The 9,834-nt window shown below is 36.8% G+C and overlaps 1 protein-coding gene across 1 annotated transcript; it reads right to left on the reverse strand.

The window, feature by feature from the left end:
- Positions 1–7,253: 7,253 nt before the first annotated feature.
- On the reverse strand, positions 7,254–8,839 carry LOC135611710 (peroxidase 5-like). Its single transcript, XM_065107360.1, has 4 exons — positions 8,574–8,839; positions 8,304–8,495; positions 8,063–8,228; positions 7,254–7,788 (listed from the first exon to the last, which is right to left on the reverse strand). The coding sequence occupies exons 1-4, from the start codon at positions 8,787–8,789 to the stop codon at positions 7,373–7,375; spliced, it is 990 nt and encodes a 329-aa protein (XP_064963432.1). The 5' UTR covers positions 8,790–8,839; the 3' UTR covers positions 7,254–7,372.
- Between the last annotated feature and the right edge of the window lie 995 nt (positions 8,840–9,834).

The following is a 9,834-nucleotide window of genomic DNA, read 5'->3' on the forward strand; positions in this document are numbered from 1 at the left end:
CTCCGTTTTTAAAGCAAAGTCGTTATCATATTCGGCACTCCTCGCGCTCTCGCTCTTCTCCGTGAAACGTCGCTGCTCCACTTGCTTCGGAGATCTCAACGGCGTAGTAGCGATGTTTCGCTCCGACGGCGCCGACGCCGACGTCCCGCCGCCATCGCTCTCAACCTTCCTATACCCGTCCTCTCCTCAGCCGTCGTTCTCTACCTTCGTGTCGCCGTGCTTCTCGCCGCCGTTGTACGTCGATCGCCTCGTCTCTTCCTTCGGGCACCTCCCGCGACCGCCACCCCCGTCCCCGCCGCTGCCGTCGTACGACTTGTGGAGCCCGTCCTACTTCGCCTTCTCTTCCCGCTCGGCCCCTCACGCCGACGCCGCTCGGCGCCACGGCTCGTATGCCTCGTTGGCTCCTCGACCGTGGGGATCAGCCGAGAGCCGCTCGAATCCCGCTTTAGACTTTGGACTTGAACGGCCGGAGTGGCCGTGTACTCCTCGGTTTGGGCGATTAGATCGGACGCCTTCTTGGTTGGTGGATCACTCACTCGCCAGCCGTCCCTCTTCCTCCTATGGAGGTAAGGCACATAATGCCTTGGATGCTGATTGGACAATAGCTTTGATCATGTTGATGATTGTTATTTGGATTTACGTTAGAGCTTGTTGGATGAAATGTGAAAATTTGGTGTCTGTCCATGGTGTTCTTCATGGTTTTAGGTTTTAGATGCACCCGTACCCGACTCAGCATCTAATTGGGACAAAATGCCATGGCACAGACCCTACCTCTAATTTGACTGACTCATATATTGATTCTAGATTATTTTCCATTTTCTATGGACACAAGTAAGAATGTTATTTATCAACATATATTTCTGATGCATAACTTTTACAATATTTCTATTATGTAATCCAGCTGCACAATATTCTTCAGACCAAGTACATGATGCCTCAGCTAGGGCAAGCTTAACACCTGATCGCATTATATTTAAAGATGGATATGCATTTACTCTTCATGAAAGTCCATATAGCGTCAATGATGATTTCTCTCCAGCTGAGCAGGAGAAGTCTAGCATCCTTCAGAATGCTGCAGAGAATGACGTGAAATTGTCAAAGGATAGTTGCAACTTGGACATATATGATGATTCCTCTTTGAATTATTCTGTCATGGTAAATGGATCTTCTGCATCCAGTGATTCCACCAATGCGAACAATAGAAAGCATTCGTTTGGTGTTATGTCTGGATCAATGACTTCAAATTCGAAAAATTTCAATTCATTGTGTTATCGATACCGTTTCTGTGAATCTGATAAAAGCATGCCCATTTCTTCGGTCCCACTTGTTCAGGACAATTTATCTGCTAATTCAGCCAGGACAGGAGCTCCAGATTATTATCGGTTTCCGTTTCGAGCTGGAGATCATGTATATCCTTCTCCTATTTTAAACAATTTAGAGGGTTGCAGTCATTTTGATCAAGGAGGATATTATCTCTCGGACAATACCAAACTGGAATATTCACATTTTCCGGAGCATGTGGATAGTTCAAATTGCCCTGAGTATCATAATGATGATTTGGGATCATTTTCTGTTCATCGACGGGGACATCCAAAATCTGAAAATAACAAAACAGGAATGTCAGGAGATGAAGAGATCGACACAAGGCAGCATGCTTGTATTTCATATGTTTTAAGAGACCAATGTGGTGAAACTGGAGAAAACATGAATATTTTGGGTCAACAAGAGAGCATTTCACAACCTGTTGTATCTGGTGAGGCAACCGATCCTCAGATAGGTCCTAAGATTGTAGGTCAAGGTACTCTAATTCTAAGCCAGTGTACTTCAAGATCATACAATTAGAATATGTTTTTGCGGTTTATCCTAAATGCCTCAGGTTTTGCAGCCGAATATAGACATCCTGGAAAAGATTTTCAGCTTCTTCCTAAAACAATTCTGGGATTGTCCGAAGTCCTTGTATCCGATCTATACGGTGGTGGTGGCGTTATTAATTTGAAGGAAGAGGATGAGGAGCTTATTCAGCAAGTAATTGACAATCTGAAATCTCTTATCAACAGAGGCAGGAAGGTAGAAAGCTCAACATGTTACATGTTTCTCGATAACTCATTTTATAAATGTTTCTGTATGATTTAGAATATTTTGCTTAAATGTATTTATGAATAGTGCTTAATATATAAGCTTGGAACATGGTCTTCTGTAAAATGTCTAGCTTTTACTTGCTAACTCTCAGATTGAAATATTTAGATGAAGTCAACATTGATGCCGGTAGAACTGAAATAACTATGATGTTTGAAACCTTTTGTTCTTCTCAAGAAATAAATTAAAATATGCAACTATTTCAGCCAATTTGTTTCATCATAATCTTACAGGGTTAAATCTTTTGATAACTAAATTTCTTTTGCCGTTAGCTTTGAAGTGTAAAAAATTAGTGGTCCCTATGTGAGAGTAGTAGAACAATGTTGGTGATGCCACTATATTGTACTGCATCATTATTGTTATATCCTTTAAAATAATTTTTTTGTTTTGTCTTTTGAAGTTAAGTCATGAGCACTTTAAAAAAAATTAAAAGCATATGCTTGTTTAGACTTGGATATGATGAAATAGATAGGAAGAAGATATGAAGCTAACACATAAAAAAGAATAAGGACAAGGTAAAATATTTTTTGTTTCACTTAAAAAAATTTATTATAACTTCAAATTTTTTTTATGTCTTTCATGACCTAACACATAGGGTTTATATAATCTCTATCTATATATTATATTTATTATATTCAATATAAATCTCTCTTATGCAAGAAATCTTTTTCATGAACTAATAATCAATTTAGATCTTTAATATAAAGTAGTTTTACTTTATTATTTTTATCATGATCTATTATAAAATAAAATATTATATTGATATATTTTGATCTTTCATAGTATATTAAATTCTTGGCTAAGGTAATAATTAACTTGTTATCAATATAAATCTTGATTGGCTTCTACTACTAAGTTTTTAACGAGGTATTAGATTTGGAGTTAAGAAAGCTAACTGAAGTCAGAAAAAAGTTAAGTTCTGTATACCAATCTCGTGGAGCCTGACAAAATCCATAAATAGCTTTTTGTAATTTACAAATATGTCTATATTGAGGATGAATAAAATCAGGAGGTTGGTGTATAAAAAACAGCTTCAGTTAGAGTCCCCTCATGATCCTCACTATACCACTCCAGTTCAGCAATTGCCCATTCCCTTCATTCCTACTCCATCTCTTTCTTCTCCAAATGTTGGGGTAATTAGTTCGCCAACACAACCTCAATTTCGTAGTCTCCAGCCGACCACACACTCTAAGAATGATATTTTCAAACCGTGTAAAGTCTTTAACCTCCATGCTATCATGGATTCCTCATCCATCACAGTTGAACTTACCACCTTCACTCAAGCCCAAAAGAGTAGTCTTCTTAACCATATTGTATGACAAACACAAGAAAATACTGTTATATATTTTGCTTTATACCATGATAGAGCAATAAAATATTTTTTCTTTTGAAGAACATGTGAATGTAGTTTCACCAAAATAAAATATAAATCTTATTGTACTATTTCAACTTTTGACTCAATTACTATCAGTATAACCAATGAGCTTTAACCTTTTAGATAATGAATATAATATGTCATAGTCAATTATTCCTTTAATATTTTATAAAAAAATTTTAGTGGCCTTTAAATGATATCTTACGAGCTTCTATATTCTACTTAGCAAACCAATTTCAAATAATATCTCAGGTCGAGTGCATATTAAATATCTTAAACATTTAACTAGAGTTTGTAACCATTAGAATTCTTAACATAATCTAACAAGATATATTTTTAATTTTTATCTTTAAGCTTTTTTTTTCTTTTCATTTAGTATCTTGGCAAATGCAATACTTTAAAAAATTATCAAATAAACTCTCGATTTTTATAAGCTATATACTTTTTTTGATGTAATATTATCAATTTGTTTTGTCAAAAACTTGTTAAGCAAATAAACTATATAAGTAATAACTTTAACATGTATTCATTACTAAATTCTTAAATTCTATAAATTTACTTTTTTTTCTTTTACTTTAACATGTAAACATAATTTTTGCTATTATGATTATCAGTAAAGATAAGAAAATATACTTCCTTCAAGTGATATTGGATCTGATGGTGCCATAAATATCTAAGTGCATCATATCAAGTTAATGTTATGCTCTTTTTATTTTTCTTAATTTCTTAACAATCTTGTCATCATATTATACTTCTTTAATAGTTTTAAGGTCTCAAAATTTAAGAACCAAATCTAAGCTATCATAATATAGAATTATCCTTAATATAGATTTTAAAATAATTTGATTGATAAAAAATATATAAATGTAAAGAAAATATTTTATTTTTCATCATTTTTATATGTGAGATTAATGTTTTATTTTGTCATGAATTGAAAGAGTGATATCTTAATATCATAATCTTTTCAAGCAATTACCTCAAGCTCAAAATATTATTTTTCATATCAAAAACATAATAAACATCTAAGATGCATAATTTTTTATTAGTATTAAGTTCAAGAAAAAAATTACTTTTACCTTTTACTAGATATATCACCATATATAATATTATCAAAATAACTTATATCTATTTTGAAAAAAGTTTTTTGTTGTCACACATGTGATTTGAATTTTTATATCTAAATAATATGTCATAGTATGATCTTTTTTTCAAATTATCATAAGTCACTAGCAAAATAAGATTTTTATTTTTCTTTCTCAATAAAATTTATTTTATCGTTTTGATTGTTAGGATTAGAATAATATTAAAAGAGTAGTCTCCATATTTTTTATAAACATAATATTATATTTTAAACCTTTTAGAATTTTTATCACGTCCATGACCTTAGCCTTGTCATCAGCCTCTTTGTTTATTTTAGATTTGTGATTAGTTTAATTTTTGCCACCTTTTCTTTTTTGTTCACCACCTCTTCCTCTTTGAGATTTGAATTCACTTTTATTCTAAGAGTATGCTTGGTTTATAGAGTATGCTTGGTTTATATTGTATGCCTTATAAATTTTTCTTGTTCTCCTTTTGTAAGTCTTTGTTCATAAACTTGAAGAGAATTAATTAATTATTCTAAAGATATTTATTCCAAGTTTTTAGACTCTTCAATTACTATAGTAATAAAATTGAACTTTGGATATAGAGATCTTAGTATTTATTATTATTTATTTATTTTATAAATTTTTTATTTGATAAATAATAGAAATAATTTTTGAAAAATAATTAGAAATAAATATAAAAGTATCTTATTGTAATTTTTCAAGCCTAGCTTGTAAAACTTATAAGTAGTTTTTTTACCATGTTCATGCCATCAAATTCTTGAAGCCTTTGGTAAATCATGAATAAATCATTCTTTTTTTTTTTATTTTTGATTTGTTTTCCTATTTCTCTATCCATTACACCTCATTCATCTTGAAAGTTTAAAAGGGCCTTTATTTAGATTCATCGTAATTTTCTTTTGTCAATCTAAGATTTAGAAATAAAGCTATTGAAGAGTAAGAACAAGATAAAATATTCTTCCTTTTACTTAAAAGAAACTCATTATAATTTCATGAACCTTTATTTCTTCATGACTGGAATTTATCTAGTACCCATGGATAAATTATATTATTACATTTAATATGAATATCTTTTCTTGAAGAGATCCTTTTTAAAAATTAATAATCAATTTAATTTATTCTTTTATAAGCCTTTAATCACCTCTTGATGCAATGAACTTTATTATGCTACCAAGTTTAATTTCAACAAGATCTGCTATAATAGTGTTAATAAGTCTGCCCTTGTTTCTACAATTTAAATTGTTTATCATAATGTCTGATACTCACTATCTAACATGTAGTGTTTCATATCATTTTCTATAAATGAAAAGTTTGACAGTGATAAAAAGTTTAGCAACAGCAAAAATATGAAAGCGACTATCCATGGAATAGAAGTCGGAGCCAATAATAATAACTTCAACAACTGTGTACCGAGAGATGTTGATGTTGAATTAAAGGGATGCACGACCAAGGTAAATATGTACCATTTTGAGTCGCAGCGCAATTTATCTTATTACTTCTTGCTGACGTCAAAAGTATCACACTTTTTCATATCTACAGGAGGCCTTAGATATGATCTTAGGGGAAAACCACTTTAAGTCGGTAGAAGAATCTGAGATGCTATTTTACAAGAAACATTGGCTGGAGGCAGAAATTGCATTATCCACGGTGAAATTTCAACTTGCTCAGATGAAACTTGAGGTAGAAAATGACAAACTGAAACTGAAAGGTCAAAAACTAATACCAGGTGAAGTATATTTTGTTGCTCACTTTTTTCTATCAAATCTGTCACACTGAATCCATTACATGTTATTTCAGCAAATTTGGACGAGTCATCTGATGTGCAACAGAAGCCTTCACGATTGTACAATTTAATAAGCTTGAATTCTATGGATGACATTATCGAGCATGATGAACGGAGTTGCCAGGGCAATCAAAGTTTGTGCACTAACATGGAACCACTTGAAATAAGGCAAAGCAAAGCAGATGATGTTGATGCTTCTGTTATGTCTACTTTCAGAGTCACAAATGCATTGCCTGATAGGTCAAACAGCACTACCATGGTAGACCATGCGCAGATTCATGATTCTGCAGAAGTTGAAGGTTGGTTGGGATATGGACAGACCGCAAATGGTCATCATCCAAATGGTGAACAAACTCAGGAATCAAAGTTTCTACCAAGTCATGTCGAATCTGGGTTTTCTTGCTGGAACCAACAATTCCATGTGGTTGCTGAACATGAAAAGCCAGCTAATGACACTGTGTGTAGGCCACCAGCAGAGATTCGTGCATACACTGCTGCTGAGCCAGGTGTTCTTCCTCCTACATACGGTACATACGGAAGCGAAGCTATTGCTGATGGTTCCAACAGCCAATCGTCAGAATGGGAGCACATCACAAAGGACGAGGCCACATGGTACTGCTAGGAAACTGGAAATTAAGCTTCCCAAGCCATTGTTCATGCACTTTAGGAATTTTATTTTGTTGGTCTAGATTTATCAAAATAATTTAGAACGTTTCTGTTGCAAACACGAGTTAGTTTTAATGGCATGTGCCTTCTCGCTAATTGTTTCTATTTTTCTGGTAGTTTAACACTGAAATAATATCTTAATGGTTACTCCTTGCATGTCATAATACTAAAGGATGTTTACCTCAACTCGTGATAAATCAATCAGTTTATAAAAGCTTGAGATACTTTATCGTTAACTTTACATGCTTCCGCCCAAATCAAAATCACAAGCAAAGCACACATACGCATAAAACTAAACACTATCTTCGCTTAGTTGATAACCCTGCAGCGGCTACGTATCTCTCCATCGCTTCCCGTCAGCACGTCTATCTGACCCATCTTCACCATGGCCGCAGCAAACTTCCTCTTCCAGGCGATCCCACCGCCGGCGGCCGCGTTCTGCTTCACCAGGCCCGCTGTCGTCGAGTCGGTGGCGAGGGCTTGGTCGGAGGCGAAGAGGCCTCGGTTCTGCAGGAGGTTGGCGTAGTAGGCGGTGTCCAAGGTGTAGGGGCTGCGGGGATCCATGAAGGCGACGAGGCTGGTGTCGTTGCTGCCCTGCGGACACTGCTGCTTCAGCTGCGACGCGTACGCCGAGTCCAAACTCGGGTCGTGCCCGTCCGTGGAGTTGAAGTCAAAGAGCCTGCTGCTGAAGGCGGCGCAGTGCGAGCGGCCGATGGTGTGCGCACCTGCATGCACGCGAGCGTGACCGCATCAGATACCTCCAAATCAAAACATGGACCATCTACGTGATTCGTCATTTGATCGAACGGGCTTGGTATCGATCACCCATTCCACTGCACGGCAGAGTGTGTGTCTTCACTCTTCCCCAATACCAACCAACTTACTGTGTCCAAAGGATTTAATGGGAGAGGTGTGGTATGCTATTAGATGCAATAAACACTGGGAGTAGCAGACTCAAAGCACATGAAGCCCTTCCATGGACGAGGTGGGGCGACGTACCGGAGAGAGTGACCATCTCATCCTGAGTGAGCCCTTTGCTGGCGAAGCTCCGAGTAAGTTGGTCGACATCGAACGTGGGACCCGGAAGGCTAGCCAACACCTCAGAAACCAGCGACACCCTCCCGTCTCTTCTTCCAGCTGGGACCTGGTACATCACTCCTCCCGTCTACAGAACACAACAGGCACAGAGCTTCACATTAATGGTCTCTTCTTTTATATATAACTTGTTTGCTTGTCTTACCATCACCACGCTATCCCTGGCTGCTAAAGCAAGTATATCTGCACACGAGACGACTCCTTGGCAAGCAGCTTCCAATCGGGTCTTCGCATTGTCGATGACTTCGAATCCCCGGAGGCTTGGATTGTTGATGAACGAGTCCTTCTCGGCAGTGTTGTTCGAACTGGAGTCGATAAGAACAGAACCATCACAACCCTGTGCAACAGACGACAGTTAGCCATTCCTTCAGTTCTGAGAGTTACGCCATCTACAGAGCAGATTGAATTTGCTCACCCTCACAAAGCAGTCATGGAAATGCATCCTCACGAGCCCAGCAGCCAGGCCAATGTTACTCGCCAGCGCTCTCCTGACCTCACTGGCGATGATGGATTCAGCCTGTGGGCATGTGCTCTTGTAGAACCCGACCTGAAGCTGAGCTTCCAGCACAGAACTATAGCACAGCACCAGCACAGAAGCTAACACTACTACCACCACTCCCATCAGCTCCATCTCTTTCTACAAAATCACAACTAAGTCCAACACTTGGTTGCTGAGTGCTGCTAACCAAGTTTGGCCACAAGCTCATTTATAGCTTGGAAATATTGGAGTAGGCTTTGGGCACTACCATATGGAGAGTGGAGAGGCATGTGGATAACACGTTGGATGTCACGGCCATGGTTGACGACTGCAGCACTCCAGAAAAGGCAGGTGCACTGATCCGAGGCAACATATGAGGCAGTGGACAGGAAAGAAGAGATCAAACCAAGTACGTCGTCGATGATGTTGGAGGCCACCGAAGCACCACTGCGTGATGGCAGTGGACATGCAAGATGGCTGCAAACCATGATTTCGGCACGAGGTTTTGACTGCCTTTGCAGGTCGATGGCGACTGTTGAATGCACTGCAGTGGGGATTGGTTTTTGTCCAGCCAAAGAAGACTTGAGCACCGAAGCACGTTTGAGTTGATAGAACATCATAATATAAATAAATATAGGATAATAATTTTTATTTTTTAAAAAATATTTTAATCTTAATCAGTAAGATTAATTATATATTTGAATGAATGATTTGAATTGCATAAATTGAGTGTATGATTGAGGAAAATCTCTTCAATAAAAATTATATAAATATATATTACATTATGTTAATGAATAAAATTATTTCTTTTATAATAATTCTTCGTGGCATGTCTTACTTCAAGCAAGAAAGACTTTCTTACTTATCCTATCCTTTCCTCTTATCTGTTTTCCTTTACAATCCTCATTGATATGCCCCGACGATAGCGATTCCCTTCTCTCCACTAATCTGTCTTAATAACGTCAACTCCCGTGCAATCAAGGGTAAGATGATATGTACATCACTACTTCCTCTTTTGCTACTCTTCACCTACTGTTATTACTGCAGCTGCAGTAAGAAAGCCGCTCATCATTATTTCGATAGAACTATAAATTGCATTGTTATAGGGAAATTTAACTTATGCGAAATCTCATTGTCTCACTCTGTCACCATAAATGCAATGAATCAAATTTTTTAGGATTCTATTAGTTACCTCCTT

The sequence above is a fragment of the Musa acuminata genome, chromosome BXJ2-5 (assembly GCF_036884655.1).
Source record: "Musa acuminata AAA Group cultivar baxijiao chromosome BXJ2-5, Cavendish_Baxijiao_AAA, whole genome shotgun sequence".
In the NCBI taxonomy this organism is placed as follows: Eukaryota; Viridiplantae; Streptophyta; class Magnoliopsida; order Zingiberales; family Musaceae; genus Musa; species Musa acuminata.